Consider the following 19,490-nt stretch of genomic DNA (forward strand, 5'->3'; position numbering starts at 1 on the left):
GCTCCACACAACAGCGCCGGGAAGAGAAGGAGCTTTAGCTCCTGCCCCCTGGGTCAGGGTTTTACAAAAGGTCCCCCCCCCCCGCCCCCCATCACATGGCTGCTGCAGCTACCATGACAACTGCCAGACATTTGGGGGCGGGGGGAGGGCCCATTCCCCATGCATGTTCTGCAACACACAGGTCACAACCAGAGAGCCCCTTGCCCTCTCCAGCAACAGGAGTGGCTGGGCTGACTTCATGGCCTGCTGGCAGACTGGAATCACACCAGTTTTAAGGCCAGCCGTGCGTTGGTTTCAAGATGCACAAGGGCGGGAAGGTACAAGCACCAAGTCAAACACTTTGATCAGACCCTGTCACGGGGTCCACTCACCGCTAGAGGCATCTCCTGCTGTCCGTCCTGGGAATTAGCTCTGCCAGGTGCTGTGCTCCCTCCCCGGCGGTGTCTTTCACCGTGCCATCGAACACTGCGGCCCCCCTCGCTCCAGGGACGGCAGCCTCCTCTTCGTGGCTCGGCCCTCCCCTTCCAGGGAATTCAAAGTCCTTCCAGACCTGCTGTGTGACTGGCATCTACAACAGACTTGCCTCTTCCCAGTGGCTGGTAGGGGAACCCGGGCCCACCCTTCTCACTGGGTTCCAGCCCAGGGACGCTATAACAAGCAGCCAAGTCCTCTGTACAGATCCTACCCTTGCTGCTGTTTCCCTGGGTTTCTTCCTACATATCTGGCTTGCCCCCTCTGTGGGTTTGCCAGCCTCCAATCTCCCACTTGGGGAGTAACTGCAGCCTGCTTCCCTGCCTTCCTGAAACCCCTTTGCTGTTCACTGCCCTGGGTTTGCCCAGCTGAGCTTACTTCTAATCAGTGGCCTACTCCCTGGCTCCTTGTCCAGATTAACCTGATGAACTTAATTGGCCTGCCTGGTCACCTTAATCCCTTTCCACCCTGTGCGAGGCAGACACCCCATCATAGACCCTCCCCCCCCTTTTAAGCCATATGTTCCTCCTTTGCGAAGCAGGTGCAAACTGCAACTTCGACCAGGACAAAGTGGCGGGGTGCATAAGTGAAGCCACTCCCAGCTTGGATGCGATGAGTACAGGAAGAATGGGTGAGGCGGGCACCTGGCAAAAATCCCACTGGCTTCTGTGGGAGCAGAAATGGGTTCATGATGAGATGGCGAGTCACTAGAGGTCATCGCCTGGCAGTTCTAGCGTATGTTCCATCCGAGGATCTCAAAGCGCTTTACGAAGGCCAGTCGGTATCCGTATTCCCATTGAGACAGGGAGGACAGGGAGTCAAAGAGAAAGGATGCGACTGGTGTGTGTAAAATGGGTCCCAGACTTAAGCCATCCCTGCGTAGGGATTTGCCAAAACCAAGCTATCCCCCAGCCTGCGTCCGGTTAAGAATTAAAGGCCTGATCCAAAGCCCACTGAAATCAATGGGAGTCTTCCCAGCGACTCCCGAGGGAAATGTGCCCTGCATCTCCTGCAGTGGCCTCGGAGAAGCCATTGGTAAGGACAGTTTTGTGACTGAACTCTCTTCTGAAGAGCTCGGTGAGCCACCCTCCTGGCACGTGGCTTCTTTATTTTACAGTCAGGGTGCTGGCTCAAGCCAGCAGTTTGTAACCGTTTCTCCAGATTAGCAAATGCCTCTCTATTTCCAGAGTCCACCCCGTTCAAAGATGAAATACGGCTCAATGGTGGATGATCACCAGAACCTGCGGATGAAACATGGCCCCCCACTGTTGGCTGGAGAAGGCTCCTCTAAGAGGATTCTGCCCTCTGCTGGGACAAGAGCAGCAGCATTCCTTAGAAGCCAATGCCCTGGTAATGGCCCCACGTCTCTGCTGGAGACAGAAGAGATTCAGGTTCATGCCAAGCGGGAGGACTGGCCTCCTCACAGGGACAAGGGAGGACGTTTTTGGTTTTTTTTACTGTCTACCATCAACAGTGCAGATATTTGGGGCTCCCTGGAAGGAATGGGGAGTGTTTGCTCGGGTACCCCACTCAGCAAAGCACCTAAGCACATGCTTAACCCCTGAATGACACCCTTGGGAGTGAAGCATGTGTTCCAAGTTGAGCCCGTGGTTAAGTGCTGTGCTGATTTCAGGACCTGAAGACACTAGAGTGTTAGGGGCGGGAGGAGGTTGGCTAGACCAACAGATCCCCTTTCAACAAGTTTTCTAATGCAATCAAGACAAGGCTTCCCTAAACGTATCCATGCTGCAAAATGCTCCGATAACTCCTCTGGTGCCGCATGGACATTCAGAGCACACTCGGAACCAGAAAAGAGTGACACCATATGGCCCTGTGGATATAAACAGAGCAGCCTCGTGGTCCAATGAAAATCCACAGCAAGCAACACATCAAAGCTCACAGCTCTTCAAAGGGCTACAAGAGGCAATACTGAAGGAGCAAACTCTACGCCGTTCTCTTGCTCTCTTTCAGCAGACTTGCCATTGCTTATCTGCCTAAACCTTTCCAAAGCAACTAGGGAAGCTAAACCCAAATCCCCGCTAGATGCATAAGAGCGCACTTTGGATAAATGTAACACAGATACCGAGCTGTCAGCTCATCCTTCCCCAGCATATTTTCACCAGTTTATGTGAGGCACGTCTGTGACTTGCTGGAAATTCACTTAAGGCAGTGTGGGAGGGTCCAAGCTTCAAAGCCAGCCTTCTGCCTTTGTTCCCTTCGGTGTGTGCTTTCCCTCTCCATTTTTATGCAGTCCCTGCAAGTTCCTATAACTGCAGGGATAACACCTGCTTGGCCCCCTTTTGCAACACACCGAGGAAAGAATAAGAGACATGAAGGTGCATAGACGGACAGAGAAACACAGGTTGGCATAGCAGGCAGGGCCGGCTCCAGGCACCAGCCTAGCAAGCAGGTGCTTGGGGCGGCCAAGGGGAAGGGGCGGCACGTCGGGCAGGTCCCTCTCAGAGGGAAGCACCTGCCGCTGAATTCCCGCCGAAGAAGAAAGCGGCGTGGTGGAGCTGCCTCTGGAGTGCCGCCAATCGCAATTGCGATCACAGCTTTTTTTTTTTTTTTTTTTTTTCCCCCCGCCGCTTGGGGCGGCAAAAACCCTGGAGCACGCAGTCCTAAGAGAAATCCTTTAAGATGCCCTGAAGAACCAATGCCCAGACATGCTACAAGTTGTGTGGCAGTGCCATGCCCTGAATCCCCGTTGAAGGAAGTGGATTCTATCCCCTCCAGACCGGGCCTGGCTTCCCTGTGGAATGTCCTTTCATGCTGGCTTTGCATGGGGAAGGAGAATTTGGCCCTTCGATATCTTCTTGCCCTCGTAGTTTTGGAGATGGTAGATCACACGTGTCCATCCCTAACTATCATCAAAGGGTAAATGCTTACAAGAGCCCTGGAGGCTGTGAGGTGCATCAAGGGCTGGGGAGCTGCTATAGATTACAGGGTGAGGAAGGGGAGCAAAATCTTCTCCTCGCCATCAAAACCATTTACCTGTATTTCCGTGGGTAGCGTATGTGGCCTAGGTATGCCATACGTGTCCCAGTAGAGGAGATCTGCAAATAGTGAGTAGAGTCCCCAGTACCATGTTTTTCAGCACCCCGTGAGCTTTATTGTTTCCAATACAATGAAAAGAGTGCAGTCCCCAGGACAGAGCCAGAGAGAATGTGCAGCATTCTTCAGGGTCTGAGCAGACACAATGGTATGGTCCTGTTGCAAAGACAGGTTTGAGGGCTTTGGAAGATGCCAAGTCATCACTGTAGTGGAGAGGCTTTACCTTCATGAGTCTGGACAATCAGCTGTTAATATCCACCTCCCTCCCTCAGCCTTTCACCAGCCCTGGTGCACACAGTCCTGAGTGCTCACGGTCTCTCAATAGATCCCCTTCACTCTCTTGTTCTCCGGATCGAACGGTGACTTGGTGTGGGCTGTGGCAGGATAGGTAACTCCCATCCTCTCCAGCATGTATTCACCACTCTTCACAAACTCCAGGGAGACCTGCAGTGGGAACAGGACAAAGACATTGTTATATGGGCTCCCCCACATTTCTCTCCCACTTAGTTAAACAAGCATGGCAGCGTTTTACGGTCATGCCCCAGAACATTAGTGTGTTTGGAGGTTTGCTATCAGCTCCTGTGTGGAAGGCCAGGAGGGCTAAGAGGATTGGGCTCTGCCACCTTTTGCTTCTAAGTTGCTGGTTCAACTCCAGTCTGGGTTGATAGTGTCCAAAAGCCATTACTGTCTCTCCCCTGTTTGGTGGTAAGAGTTGGTGATCTCAACCCAGGTCTCCATGCCAGAACTGTTGGTTGCCTGCCTAGCAGTTACAACAGCAGGGTCAGGGAGCCATGGAGAACAGACACTCTTGTCAAGGCATAGTACGGAAGAAGCTGGAAGTGCTTGGGCTACGGATACAGGACTAGAGGAGTGATTTTTTTTTGCCGGGTCTGGTGCTGCTCACATTCCTTCCCGGAGAGTTCCAAAAGGGAAGGCATGTAGATTTTAAAAACACAATTTTTTCTTTCACAGAATCAAAAGCAAACTGAATTTCAATCCAGGCAAAAGAATGAAAGTCAAATTGAGTTCCACTGCAGAGCAGCTGGGTAACCACAGAGCATATTATGGGTATAACCTCCTGGAGACAAACCTGTTAGAAAAGCAGGTTCCCCAGCTGCTCCCCACCTGGCTGGATTGCATTGAACATGAGGCGAGAGCACAATCCCCGCGCCGGAGATCCTGGTGCAGACAAGGGCGCTTGCCTAGCACAGCACCGGCTGATGTGACGAGACACTAGTGTTACGTTTGTTGAAGCCATTCGGAATCAATTTCTGATAGATTGAAAATCCCTGTAGGCAGTGTGACTAGCCAGCCAAAGGGCAAAAGACCCTGCAGTGAACATTATTTTACTTAGTGGCGCTTACTCCTGCTAGCTCAGAGAACGCTCCAGTGTTTGGGCAGTTCCAGACGTATTGCCTGGGCTGCTGCCTTTCCCTGTTACCTCCTCTGCCTCTGCCACCCCATCTACAGTGGTGGGGCTGTAACATGAGGGTGCAGTGGGAGCCTTGGTTCTCAGGCAGGGGCGGCTCTATGTATTTTGCCGCTCCAAGCACGGCAGGCAGGCGGTTTTCGGCGGCGCGCCTGCGGGAGGTCCGCTGGGAACGCGGATTCAGTGGCACGCCTGCGGGAGGTCCGCCGGTCCCGCGCCTTCAGCGTCCCCACCGCCGAATTACCGCTGAAGCTGCGGGACCAGCGGACCTCCCGCAGGCGTGCTGCTGAAAGCAGCCTGACTGCCGCCCCCCCCGCGGCTTGCCACCCCAGGCACGCGCTTGGAGCACTGGTGCCTGGAGCCGCCCCTGTTCTCAGGTGAAGAGTTTCAGACAGAAGGAAGGCTTGGCATACGGACACAGATACACACACAGCCAGCCACTCACTGGGCTCCATTCCAAGCTCTGCTGCAGATTCATTGTGCAGCTACGAGTGGTCATTTCCCCTCACCGTACCCCAGTGTACTCATCCGTAAGACAAAGAGAACAACGCTCCCTGGCAGGGAATTATTCACAAAGCACTTTGAGATCTGTGGAGGAAAAGGTGCTAGAGAGCTGCAAATTATAATTATTACATACAGACGCAGAGCTGTAAAAAAACCTGGAAGATACTGGCTTGTATGTGTTGTGTGTGTACACCGCTGCCCTCCACTGGATGGTATCAGACCTGCTCCAATTTGTGTCACGTGCCCTATACTGCTACAAGCGAATGGAGAGTGGAACAGTTTGCACCTTTGGAGCCAGAAGATATGGATTGTATCTCACTTGCCGCATGGTAGCCATCGTGAAAATTCTAAGGGGCTATGGATTTCTTCCAGTACACCCTGCAAACTACAGGTGCCCAGAGGAGCCAGCAACACTGCCTTGGAAACTGGAGCCGCTAGCACAATGCAACGCCCGCAGGTTTAATAGCATCACTAGGAGACTGAATGAGTGGCCAGGGCAGGATGGGGCTAATGGAGTCCTACCTTGGCCAGCGACAATGACCAAGAAAAGGGAGGTTCCAGGATACATTTCCAACTCTTGATTGGCTGGGGCAGTGCTGAAGGGGTCTTAGGTTTGCCCTGTGATCTGGGGAGGGCATTGGCATGGCAGGGCTCCCCTGCAGATGCCAGTCTCTAGAGGGCACACTGAGCATGGGCGTGACGGCTGGGGCAGGGGAGATGGGGCGAGGAAGCATGCTATCAAGTCTGCAGCGCCTCCAGGAGAAAGAAACTTGGACCCAGCATAGAACGTGAGTCCTTCGCGTGGCAGGGCACAGCCACACCTCGCTGGTCCCGGAGCGGCAGCATGGAAAGAATCCAGCTGAAAGGTCTCCTGCCATCCTGCTTTAGGGCAGCTGATCTGCGCTGGCATCCGTCAGCGTGTCAAGCCACACAGCGCACACATGCAAAACTCCCCGCTTCCTCCCGCAGTGGCAATTACCATGGAAATCAGGCGGGAGTTATCCTACCGAGCAGAGAGATTAAGGCTGTACGTTAACATCTGCTCAGGGAACTATGCCTTTCTGCAGGAGGCCTTCGAGCTGGGGCCGCCGACGGAAGGCAGCGCTTGCCACACAATGGAAGCTGACAAGGTTGGGGGCCTGTAAAGAGAGACCACCTGTATGAAGTGCCTTGCTGATTGCCAGGCCTGATCGCTTTAATTGGAGGGTTAACATAGTCTGAAAAGGCCCTCGAGGACAGAGGGGGCAGGAGTCATTTTGAAAATGACTTTGCTGGTGCTGCCAAATGAAAGAATTCTTTCTGGTGGGTGTTTGAATGGGGAGAGCTGAGAAACTGGGCTGCCTGGTGGGTTCTCGTTCCATGCGTGTTTGTCTCTCCAGCTCTCTTGCACGGGAGGGGCCAGTCCTCTCCTCACATACATCCCGGCTGCCTCGTGGGCTTTGCTAAAGATCCCGACGTCAGTTTCGGGGAGGAATGAGAAGGCTCATGGTGACGGCAGGTAGAGGAGTGAGAAGTTACAGGCAGGAGAAAACCGAACGAAAGAGGAAGAAAAGGAAGCCAAGCTAAGTGAACGGAGCATTTAGTCTAGAGATGGGCCCAAAGTGGAATCGTTTATCAGAATCCCAGCGGCTGAATGCCGTCTGGATCCGAACCGTGGCTAACTTAGGTTCTGGCTGTACGTGCACTTCCCAAGGCGCTTGAGGGGTTAACTCTACAGCACTGGGCAATGCAGCCCAGATGGACTCTGCTTTCTCTTCCACTCACTTTTCCCTGCACTGGGAGGAGAACTGGCTGCTAAAGGGAAAACAACTTGCCCAAGGCAGCTCTCCAGGAAGCCTGCGCGGTCTCAAGACCTGACAAAGAGGCAGCGATACATCACTTCAAAGAGAAGTGAGCAACTCCTGAGACTCTTACCAGCTTCAAATCTGAGGCTTCACTCACACCCACTTGAGAGTTTAGCACAAGCTTTATCGACTTTGGCCTCTGAAAACTGATATTTTCCTACGATGTTTATTGTTGGTGCTGTAAGAATTTGCAACTGCTGCCTGGGGTGAAAAGTCCCCCATTGCCAGCAGCAATGGTGAAAATTAGCACCAGATGAACTGAGGAGTTTTTGCAAAAATTCTTGTATATTCACCAGAGCCTATTTCCCAGGCTCCTTCCCCCTGTGCCTACAGCTGCTGCGAAGTGAGTTTGTTTGACCAGGCATATTTAGGCATTGTGAGAGCTTGTCATAATATGATACGTTGAAACATCACCATGTGACATCAAAGTGTCATCATGTCATGATGCCTGGAAGCAGGGAGAACGGGTTGGAGGGTTATTACTACATTTTCATTATAACAGGCTGAAAAGTAGAATGGCCCAGTGGGCGGTTGTTCGTTATGACTCAGGAGACACGCGTTCAATTCCCTTCTCCCCCAGAGAACTGCTGTATGACCATAGGCAAGTTTACTAGCTGCTCTGTGCTTCAGGTTCCCATCTGTAAAATGGGTATAATAGCACTGCGATGCCTCACAGGGTGATGTGAGGATAACTACATTAAAGGTGTGAGGTGTGAACTACAGTAGCAGGGGCTGTATAAGCAGTTCCTTACATAGGTACTAACTGGAAAAAAAGGGGGGTCAAATTCTGTTCTCACAACATAGCTCTCCTGCCTTTGATAACACTGGCAAGTGATGACGCATTGTTGCAACTCACATTCTAGCTTGCACCTGACTGCAACAGGGTGCTGGAATGTAACTGAGAGCAGCTTGATATTTTGTAGAATCATTTTCATTTCACTAACAAGACCCTTCTTGAAAAGTGCAAGTCTTTGGGAATCCTTTATCTCAACTGAGGCTTAGTTTGGCTTCCTTAAACACAACTCAAGCAGATGTGTTTGTTCAGTATTTCTTCCACGTTCAGCTCTGTCCCTAAGCACCTGGCAGCAATACCCAATGCAGCACTTTTTCCCATTCTCCACTACGGTTGCTCTGCACCCCGGAGCCTGTCTGCCCAGAATTGTGCAATGTGGTTTCACACCAATATTGCAGACTCCAATGTAATGAGATTAAAAGCAAACAAACTCCTTCTGTGGCAGCTTTCTACTCTCTGATTCACCACTTCTCATCCCTCTCTCTGTTGGAAGCATTCACACCCCTTTTAAGGCTGCCTCTCTATCAAGGTCAACCGTGTCTTGGTGGGAGGAAGGAGCAGACCTGAAGAGCAGCAATGTGAATTAACCCTACACATCTCCCACCACTAAGCCACTCCCTCTGGTTGCCCCATCTACACTGTATTCATTTTAAAGCTACAGTCCAGGGCCTTTAAAATTCCACCTCTGCTACAGGGGATTTGCGTTGGAGAACACTGAGTTCCTGTGTAAAAGAAACTTCCTTTCCACAGAATAGGTGGAATGAGAAGACTCGAGGATTGTGTATTTTAAGTCTGAGCTTCTAGCAAGTACCTGGGACCATGTTCCTAAGTTTTCCCCCCCACACTTTCTCCTCTACTAGTGGCAACCCAGCAAAAGGCAATGCCTCATCAGGATCCCCCTCTAACCCACAGGGAATGCAATGATTGCAAAGGACAGAGCACATGGAGAACAGAGCTGTGAGTTCCATAGAGATATGATCCCACGTTATTTGCATGCGCGCTCTCTCTCTCTCTCTCTCTCTCACACACACACACACACACACACACACACACACACACACACACACACACACACACAGTCATTAGCCCATGGGGCTCAACCATCAGGCATGAAGCAGAGAGTCAGAACTCTTTCCCCCAAACCCTTTTGATGTCAAGGCTCCATCTGCTCCAGGTGCCTGGCACATGACGAGATGCCAGGAGAGAGAGGGAGAGCGAACGGATGAGGCTGGAAAGCTCTCTGTCATCAGTGACAGGAGTCCGTTCACTGCACCAGGCTGCCCTCTTCTAGGCTCGGGAGGGAAGGAAGGAAGGATACTCCATGATGAGAAACAATAGGCAAGGGAAAGAAATTGGTTTGGAGATAGGAAAGCAACTAACTGGACCCTAAAATCGCATGGCTTAGGAGCCTAGCACTGTCATTGCCACAGGATTAAAAATCAAGGTGATCTAAAACCAACCACCAATTTATCAGCTATTTTTTGCCTGTATTATCATATATGTGTGAGGTTAAGTTGGTCCCTGGGGATTTTATCTTCAGTCCTCCCACCCCAATACTCCCTCATATAGGTGTAAGTATCTTTCTATCGATAGCACATGGGTTAAGTAGAGTCCCCCCCGCCCCATGAGGCTATTCAGGTTAAGTGCCTGCTGTGTTCTTGTTGGACAGAAGTTCCTAGAATCAAACTAGGGCTAATACATCGTTGCAGTTAATGTTCTAGCTTGCACCTGTGAGTGAGTCCGGACACAGAGCTGTGCAAGAGAACAGCATGGGGGTCACTAGAGAGAGAGCTGTTTGTCATTAAACTGCTCCAATCTCTCGCTCTTCGGAATCTCTTCGCTCTGGTTAATACAAGCTAAGAACTTTGTGAAGAGACGCGAGGGGACCTTGCAGTCCTTCAGTCCCCAGATCAGTGTTTGCGCTCTCTCTTTAAAGATGTGTGTGTGTGTGTGTGTGTGGTTTTTTAAAAAAATCTATGTTACGCTCTCTCTTCCTGCAAATCTTCTGACTCGGAAAATGAAACGCAGCATTCTCCACACATGGATGTGAATTCTCCCTGCATAATTCTGATCCTCCCTCCCTCCCTGTCCCTGTGTCTTTCTGCTTCGGCTCCCTGCATCCTGCACTCTGCCAGCACTGTCAACCTCAACACGCCATTTGTCGGAGTCTCCAGGCCTCCTCCTTCCAAGCTGCTCCCTACACCCAAAACATGTTTCTTGAGCTAGGCTACTACCCTCTCTCTACTCATGTCCCCCCTGAAGACCCATCTCTCCCCAGACACCGAGAACTAGAGCAGTGCCAATACTGGATAGTTTGGATCACTGACCCTTCCAAAAAATCTAAAATCAGTTTTGATTCAGCCTGACATGGAAATGTTTTGTAATTTTCAGTGAACCAAAAAGGTCGGAAAAAATTAGTGTCGGGTCAAAGGAAACGTCTTGTTCACCCTGAAACGGAACATTGTTTCTTTTTTGATTTCTTTTTAAACTTTAAAAATGTTTTAACAATAAAACTGAAGTAAATGTTGAAAGGAAAAGTCATTTCAAACCAAAATATTGAAATGTTTTGTTTAGAAATTGTCAGAATGATGCATTTAGATATTTTTTTAAAATTTATTTTCTAATGAGACAACTTAGTAACTTTGCAACAAATTCCTAGAGTCAGAGTCATAGGAGGGAGCAAGCAAAGGAGGTTTAGGTTGGACATTAGGAAAAAGTTCCTAACTGTCAGGGTGGTTAAACACTGGAATAAATTGCCTAGGGAGGTTGTGGAATCTCCATCTCTGGAGATATTTAAGAGCAGGTTAGATAAATGTCTATCAGGGATGGTCTAGACAGTATTTGGTCCAGCCATGAGGGCAGGGGACTGGACTCCATGACCTCTCAAAGTCCCTTCCAGTCCTAGACTCTATGAATCTATAGGGCTAGAAGGGACTGCAAGTTCAGCCATCCTGCAGCCATTCTGATATAGTTCTAAGTAGAACTGGGTCATTTTGGGCTGCTAACACAGCTTGACATGACATGGGGCCCCAGGAGGCACCATGTTTCCCTATACTCACTGGTCCTCCATCTGGGTTCCGGATGTACCCGTAGGCAATGGTTTTGTTGATGGCAAATCCAAAATCCGCCCTCCGGATGTGTCCAACTACTTTGCCGTTTCTCCAGATGGCCTCCAGTCCAAACATAGGCACCTTCCTGCAGGACCAGAGCAGAGCAGACCTTTAGCAGACAGCAGCTCAGCAGGGCAGTTCCCTGCCATTCTTGGAGTTTTACCTGGGGGAGCTGTTATAGAAAATCAAGGGGCTAAACGTGCTGACCACAGGAACGCATTGTGCAGGTAGGCAGGCTCTGTGCTAGCTTCCTAAACAGTGCTCTACCAATACATCTCAAGCCCCCTGTTATTCCAGTCCTCGGCTTCCACACAAAGCCTTGCACCAGAGTCCCAACCTCCAACACTCCGCTATTCCAGGCCTGGAACCTACCCAGCTCTGCCAGTGCACTTTAATCCGGACATGTTACTCCACGGATTACAGTCCTTGGCCACACACACAGCTCTGACAATGTGCCTCCATCCTGACTTGCAAAATCCCCTGCTATTTTGGTTGGAACCAGATAACCCCACCCATTTTCACACAGTGGAGGTCCGATCAGCTAAAACAAAAGCAGAGAAAACGGGCAGAGGGAGTTTGTGGGTGAGCTTCTTGTTGGGGTGTGGGGCAGAATCTTCTTTCTGGTTGAAGTTGGATCACAAGCACCAGGGTGACTGTTGTATTTAATACACCCAGGCAGAGCTCACCGATACAAAGCCCAGTGGTCGTACTTACTCATCAATGGTGAAGCAGACCAGGCGCCGGAGGACTCCCGTTGCTTTCTGGGTCTCCAGAGCTTCCCGTCCAAGGAAGGGGATGCTGGACTTGAGTTTACAAGTGAAGGCCAGGCCTGCTTCTAGGGGGGAGTCGTCAGGACGCAGATCCGCGTGCCAGTGCCTGTACCCTGCAGAGAATGACAGAACCATCATGGGTCTCCCCGTCTGTTTCCTCCTTTCTCCCCAGTCATAACAAGGCCTAGGAGAGGGAGTGTGCGGAGAACAAAGCACTTGAACCCCCAAGTGCTCGGTCTGGTCCTGCTTCACCCTTGGCTTGTTCAGGGACAGTGAGATGAGAGGCAGCTCCTCTGTCACGCTCCTTTCTTGCTGCAGCATTCCCCCCTGCAGCTACAGGAGAAGGCAGCGTCCCTCGGTACCAATCCTCTGGTGCGCCATTCCTGCACTGGGCCTGGGAATGGAGTAGGAACAGCCAAAGGTGGCTTGAGACATCTCTGGCCCCACTGAATTCTTGCAGCCTGCCTGGACCCCGGCGTAAGTTAGAGCAACCACAGGGCTGCTCCAAGTTACAGTCAAGCTGCTGATGGCTCCCTGAGGGCTGTGAGCAGCTGGAACTCGGTGTGCTCCAACCATGTTCTCACTTCCTCACAGAGTGCCCCAGAACACCCCCACCCCACACCCACTCAGGAACTGCACGGGTGTGGACACAGAGCTGTTCCAGCCATTTTATGCCCGCTGGGGATCCCCTTATGTAGGCCCTGTTCCCTGGGGGGCTCTTGCGACCAAGGATGGACCAGCAGGGATTGTTCTAGGGGCCAGCATGTGGTCATTTACACTCTTTCCCCCCCCCCCCGAGTACTGCCCAGACCCCCACCTCCCTCTGGAGTATTTCCCCCCCCCTCACAGCACGTCACATCCACCAGCCCCCCTCTGGAGTACCTCACCCACCCCCACCCCATGGAGCACCTCGTCTCCATCAGCCCTAGAAGAAACAAGGCTCTAACAGAACTGGTTGAAATGTTTCCATCAAGAAGGGATGGGCCAGGGGGGGGAGGGGGGAGGAAGAAACATCTTTTGGGTTAAAATGGACATTTCCATAGGACGTCCATTTTCCACAATTATTTTTTTGAGGTGGGTGTTGCTTTTTCAGCTCAAACCTGACTTTTTTTTTTAAACAAAAAAACAAAACATGTTTAGTTTTTGTAAAAAAATGGTGGGTAAATCCCCCCATTTCTTGAGCATCTCTAGGCACTAGTTCACGCCTCAAGGGCAACGGGTGAATCTACAGGGAGGCCCAGAATGGAAAAGCCCTTGGAGCTAGACGTGCTTCTCTGAATTCTCCGGCCATCTGCAAAGCTGGGCCAGAAGTCTCCTAGGTATGGGGCTCACTCTGGAGATTTCAGCTACTTCCTGCTTCCCTTTGGCCAGAAAATGGCCTCTTCGGGGGGTATTTTGGTGCCTCTGGTCCGCGGCCTGGGGCAGGAAGTGCAGAGGCAGAAAAAGGATGCAGGGTGGGGAAGGAAACTGGATGCTTTTTGAAACATCCCTCTGATTTTATTCAGATGGGCTCCTCCAACCCTACAGCCACTCTTGGCTTTAGCTCTCGAGTCAAGCAGGGACACTTTGTGCCATCCAAACAGCCACAGAAGGAATGAGCCGCAGGGGAGCACGCTGGGAACAAAACAGGAGAACTGAGGGGAAAGCAGAGAAAACAACTCCATTCCACTGGAGGGTAATGAATAAACACGCCGAACAAACGGGCTGTCAGGGACCAGTGAAGCAAGAAACATCAATATCCTCTGTGTGTGGGTGTAGGGTTTTGTGTGTGGGTGTCTGTGCGCGCGCGCACACGTGGGCAGGGAGGCTGGAGGGGTGCTAGGAGGTTTGAGTCACAGAAAAGGTGCCTGGGCATGAGGAGGAAATACTGGATCGGCTTATTAGCCTGGGGGCCCTATTCCCCACTGCTGATGGGATGTTGGAGGAGCTTGTGGTTAAGGTAGAGGTCTGGGACGCAGAAGAACGGAGGTCAATTGCTAGCTCTGCTACAGGCTCTGTGTGCGCAAAACTTCCTCTCTCTGTGCCTCTTCTCTGGGAAATGGCGTTGCTTTTTCCCTCCCGGGCAGGGGGACCATGAGGATAAATCCGTGAATGTCTAGGAGGAACTTGGAGACTGTGGCGAGGAGGGAGGTACAAGGAGCTGGATATGAGTGACCCCTAAAGAGTCAATGGGAGTTGCTTGTTTCCCATGAGGGGAGAAAAAACTTGAGTTTTTCATGTTCCTTTTTCAGAGTGTAAATCCCCAAAGTCTAACAGGTTTTTAACCCGTTTCGGAGGTGACCAGGGTGTTAGAACTGCATGGAACTTAATCCTGACTCAGATTAAAGTTTTCCTGAACGCAGATGACCCTTCCTCAGAGAGAAAGAGAGCAAAGGGTTTCCCCTTTCCCAAAGCCTCACTTTGTGCCAGGAGATTTTTAGTGGACTCCCTAAGGAAGGTTCAATCCATCTAGGAGCATCAATCTCTCAATCAATCAATCTCTCAAAGTGACTCATGCCCTCAACAATCCTTTCCCTCAGCCCCTTTCTATTTTAATGGCTAAATGCTAAAGAAGAGGCCAGTGAAATGCAGTCAAATAACCCCACACATCCCTCCCCCCTTTGTTTTTGGTCCCTAACTGGTGACAGGCCAATAAGCTTAGTTAAAACATTCGCCCTCAATACGAGACCAATGTTAAGGGAGAACTCAGTGAGCAGCTGGGTCACCCCAGCCGCATGGTCCACCCCTAGTTATCAACCCTTTACAGTGGGGTGTGCTGGCCTGTCCCTGAAGCTGGGAAACCCCTGGCCATGGATGGGGGAATAAGGTTACCTGGCTTCCCCGTGCAAAGCGTTGGGGGCAGGTGGATCTCCGGGTCGGAGAGTTTGGAAGGAGTTCCGGCTATGCATCTGAACTCCTGGGGGGTTTATCTGAACCAAGTTCAAACTCAAACCTTCCAAGGCCTGCCCACGACAAGGGCAGAGGGACAGATGGCAGGAAGTCACCATCTTTCTTTGCTTGCCTCACGTGCATTGTCCCCACCAGGTGACAGCAGAGCAACACATGCTAGTACAGGTGAAAAGCAAGTTCTCCTGAGAAACCTTTCTCAATGCTGAGGGAGTCGATGGCTCTGTACCCGGCGTTGGTAATGCCGTGCCCGGCACCTGCCTTCATCACAGCCCGGTAAACCCGCACGCAGTCCTGCTTGGGCACGTGCAGCTCCCAGCCCATCTCACCCACAAACGACAGCCTCATGGCTCGTACCTGTGAAACACAAAAGATCAAAATCACTGGCCTTGTTGTTTCCTTTCATTCAAGGACTCTAGAGTGGGGCAGTGTGGTCCAGGGGATAGGGCAGAGGGCTGGGAGTCAGGAGACCTGGTTCTATTTGCAGCTCTGACAGTGACCTGCTGTGTATATGGATGGGTCATTTACTATTCTGTGCCTCACTTGCCTCATCTGTAAAATGGCACTTACCCTCCTTTGAGATCGCCAGGTGAAAAGACCCAAGTAGTGTATTGATAACTTCTTGTGGAAGTCTATGGACAACACTTTCTTGGGATTAGTCTTATTTATATAAAACCTGTTTCCTCTGATCTCTTTATTCTTCCTATTTCTTTATTACTAGAGACATGCGTGTGAAACCAGTATCTTTCTTTCTATATCTTTTGTTCATCAGCTCCTAATACTTATTGCTCCTGGAAGACACAATCTTTGGATCACGAGGCCACAACTGACCACTGAACAAATGATTCTGAGCTCGGACCTTGAATCTTTCGTTGTATTCCCTCCAAACCAGCTGAGCTACAACACACAAAGCAAATTCATCAAATGACAGACCTGCAATTACAACCAATACATTTTCTGCTGTATCACCTTTGGCTGTGGACCAAATCCTATTTTATAAGCTAAGCAAGGCTGGGTCGTCCTTTTGGATAGGAATATTCATCCCCAAACAGTTCTGCTGTAACCTTCAGTGTGGGACTTTGTGCCCATCTAATGGCTAATCTAGATAACAAGAAAGAGCCTACTACAACTGCCAGCTGAGGGAGTCACTCCTTAAATGTTAGAGGCTTATAGTGAAGTCCTAGTTTCAAATCCTACTGGTATGTTAGCCATTCAGTACTGGAGGCACTTTTCCACACTGAGAAGTCCTGAAGCAATCCTCCAGCGAGGTCTTTGGGGGAGCTGTGCTTCTGGAGGAGGCATGTATCAGAGGAGCTGTAAAAGTAAAGTTCTCCTGGCCCCTACAAACTCCATGGCTCACCATGACAGACTAAACCAGGGGAAAGGTGCTGAGAAATGTAAGCTATATGCATGTATCCAAACACTCTGGACATGCTTTCGGTGCTACGAAACAAGCTTTATTTTTGTCTGGGATCCGTTGCTTTGCAGGTAGGATGGGGGAGTTTCCTTTCGTCACTTTCAGCGCCACCAGCAGTTTAGAGAGAAATGTCAGGAGGATCCTGGAACCAAACCTTGCATGGAGAATCAATTTAACGTAAGATCAAAGTCACCTAACAGCGCTCCTGCTTGAGGAGGGAGTGTGCATTGGGTGCAGGAACTCAAGGTAATTCCCCTGCAGGTCAGGAACATTTTTAGGCAACCAAGATTATTCAGAAAGGTCATTTTTTAGGCCAGTTTTGCTGTCAAATTATTTTGACAGCCTCTCCCTTTCTTGGGCTCATGCATTTCAAAGGGCATCTCTGTGATTTATGCGAAGCCCTGAGGATGGTGCACGGAAAGGGCAGCCTTTGAACAAGCCTTGTCTTTTCTAACAGCGATTTGTTTTCCACGTGCTCCCCACTCTGTACAAGCTCTTTAATCAGCCACCCAGACGGAGATTAAAGCCCGATGCACGCAGCTGCGTGGCAACTAAGGTCTAGTGTGCCGGGCACAGGGCTGTGAGTCAGGACCTTTAGATTCGATTTGCCACTGGGCACGTTGTACCGCCTCTCCGTGCCTCAGTTTACCCGTCTGTATAATTGGGCTAATTATTCCTTACCAATTTGTAATGTGATTTGTGACCTGTGGACAAAAAGGACTGGGCAGGCACAAAGAGACCAGCAAATCGACACAGCTCCATGCTACCTCAATTTTACAGACGTGAACTGCTCTGCCCATGGACAAACAATGAGCTCGTGGGACTGTGATGAATTGAATCCAGGAGTCCTGACTCCCAGCCCTATCCTTCTATGGACCCATATCCATTTACACTAGGGTGACCAGACAGCAAATGTGAAAAATCGCGACGGGGGTGGGGGGTAATAGGAGCCTAGATAAGAAAAAGACCCAAAAATCGGGACTGTCCCTATAAAATCAGAACATCTGGTCACCCGAATTTACACTAGCTGATGATCTGTCCTGAAGCATTATTTTTGTAGCCAAAATTAGCTCGATGAGAGGAAATGCTGTGACTTCACCAGAACTATGCAAAGGAAGACGGCAAAGATGAATTTATGAGGTGGTTCGTCTTTTCCTTCCCCGTTCCTCCCGCCTCCTCCCCATTTTGTGCAAAACATCGAACAGACAGATCCTGCTCTCTCGATAGCCAGCTCACAGCCGGAGTTTATTAGCTTGGGGTTCTTTCTGTCTCGGAGGTGCGGGAACTTGGTTCTACATGTGCATGGCCGTAAGAACGGCCCCTGTCTCCAGCCCAGCTGCACTTCCCCCTTAGGACTGAGATGGGCTTGCATGCGACTCTCAACAATATCCCACTTACTGGCTGATGAGCCCTCGGACACCTTGTTAGGCTGTGTTCCCAAAACTTTCCAGGGTGGCTGTGGCCAGACCCAGCCTGGACACCTCCCCCCAGTCTTTCCCCTTTAATCTGAGCTGTGTTGCTCTTCAGTTACTTTTTTTTTTTTTTTAAGTTGTGGGATCTGCCAGGCATCCCAGTATGAACTCCCTTTCCCCCCACATCCATCCTCACCCCCCAAGCCTACCTGCCCAGCAGGCTGAGACAATGCAGATTCGTTCTTTGTTCTGCCCGGTCTTTGTTTCACCCAGTCGTTCTAAGGGCACCTGGCTAGCCCTAAAGCCGCTCTGCTGGGAGGCCAGGCCTATGCACGGCCTGCCCTGCATGATGGCAGGCTGGCTAGTGTGCTCCCACAGGGTTGGGGCCAATGTCACCCCATCCGCTGGCCTCAAAGGGCCTGAACCAACTCCCATCAAAATCAACGGCAAGACCCCCTTTGGACTTCATCCTCCCCACTAATGCATCCTCGGTGAATCTCCAGAGAGTCTATGGACCAGCTCTCCATTCTCTGCGGCGCTCTTTCGTTCAACGGGACGTGCCAGAGCGGTAAGATTTTGACCCAGATCCAAACCGCGCCAAAGTTCTGATGCATTTGGATCCGTGGCTCAAGCTCTTGTAACACGCTGCCCGTCGTATGAGTGAGCAGGCAGCCCCGTGCTTAGAACCGTGTCCTCCTCGCGTCTCCGGGTGAATAATGCGCTGATTTTGTTTTCCGCCTTTCTGACCCACTTTGCGACCCTAATGGAAATGGAAATGTATTATTCCATTTCAGAGACCTCAGCAAGCGAAAGGATCCCAGCAAAGACAGGGAGGGAGAAGCAAACAGAACGACAGTGAGGAAACAAACACAAAACCAAATGCGCTGCCGGAATGGCGAGGGCTTGATTCCTTTAAGAAATACTCATTGACGGGGCCTAACTCAAAGGGCCCTGAAGATAAGGATAAGTTCAAGGGCCTGTGGACTGCTCCCTAAGAGTATCTTCCACAAGGGAATCTCCAATTGCTTTGCAGCACCCCTGCAGGATTGGGATGTGCTAGCCCCATTGTGCAGATGAAAATACAGCGGTCAGGCAACTTCCCTAAAGTTACTCGGTGACTGGCACTAGAACAGGGAACTCCTAGGCACTAAGCAGTCATAGATCATTGAAATGTAGGGCTAGACGGGGTCACAAGAAGTCACCAAGTCCAGCCCCCTGGCTGAGCCAGGACCAAGTATACCTAGACCATGCCCGACAGGTGTTTAGCTAACCTGGTCTTAAAAAGGACAGGGATTCCACAACCCCCCTTGGTAACCTGTTCCCGTGCTTAACTACCCTTCGAGTTAGAATGTTTTTGCTAATATCCAACCTAACTCTCTCTCTTGCTGCAAAATAAGCGGCTCTGAGAGCAGACAACTGGTTTCCTTTCACTGGCCTCTGCTCCTATGCTCTTTCGCAAGGCTGGCTACTGTGCCAATGGCAGGGCCGGCTCCAGGCACCAGCCGACCAAGCACATGCTTGGGGCAGCACCTGGTAAGGGGGCGGCCAATCTTGTGGTGGCGGCACTCAGGGGAGTTTTTTTTGGGTTTGGTCGGGTGGCGCTGGGGTGGGTTGTTTTTGTTTTGGCGGCTGGGCGCGCGGTGGGCGCTGGGGGGTGGGATTCGGCAGCGGAGCTCCGCGGGGGGGGAGGAGGGGTGTGGCGGCGCAGCGGGGCGCTCGGCGGGAGGGGTTCAGCAGCACGACGCTCCGCGGGGGACTGGGGGGGTTCGGCGGCGCGGCGCTCTGCAGGGGGCTGGGGGG

General features: G+C 51.1%; 1 protein-coding gene across 1 annotated transcript in view; it reads right to left on the bottom strand.

The window, feature by feature from the left end:
* Positions 1-3,558: 3,558 nt before the first annotated feature.
* The window catches only part of SARDH (sarcosine dehydrogenase), a 94,251-nt gene continuing 78,319 nt past the window's right edge, over positions 3,559-19,490 (bottom strand). Inside the window, exons 18-21 of the mRNA XM_034752060.1 lie at positions 15,056-15,218; positions 11,920-12,088; positions 11,155-11,290; positions 3,559-3,969 (exon numbers count right to left, since the gene is read on the bottom strand). Coding sequence (XP_034607951.1) covers positions 3,844-3,969; positions 11,155-11,290; positions 11,920-12,088; positions 15,056-15,218 — 594 coding nt within the window. The 3' untranslated portion in view covers positions 3,559-3,843. The remainder of the gene's footprint in view (positions 3,970-11,154; positions 11,291-11,919; positions 12,089-15,055; positions 15,219-19,490) is intronic.

The sequence above is a fragment of the Trachemys scripta genome, chromosome 17 (assembly GCF_013100865.1).
Source record: "Trachemys scripta elegans isolate TJP31775 chromosome 17, CAS_Tse_1.0, whole genome shotgun sequence".
NCBI classification, from domain to species: Eukaryota; Metazoa; Chordata; order Testudines; family Emydidae; genus Trachemys; species Trachemys scripta.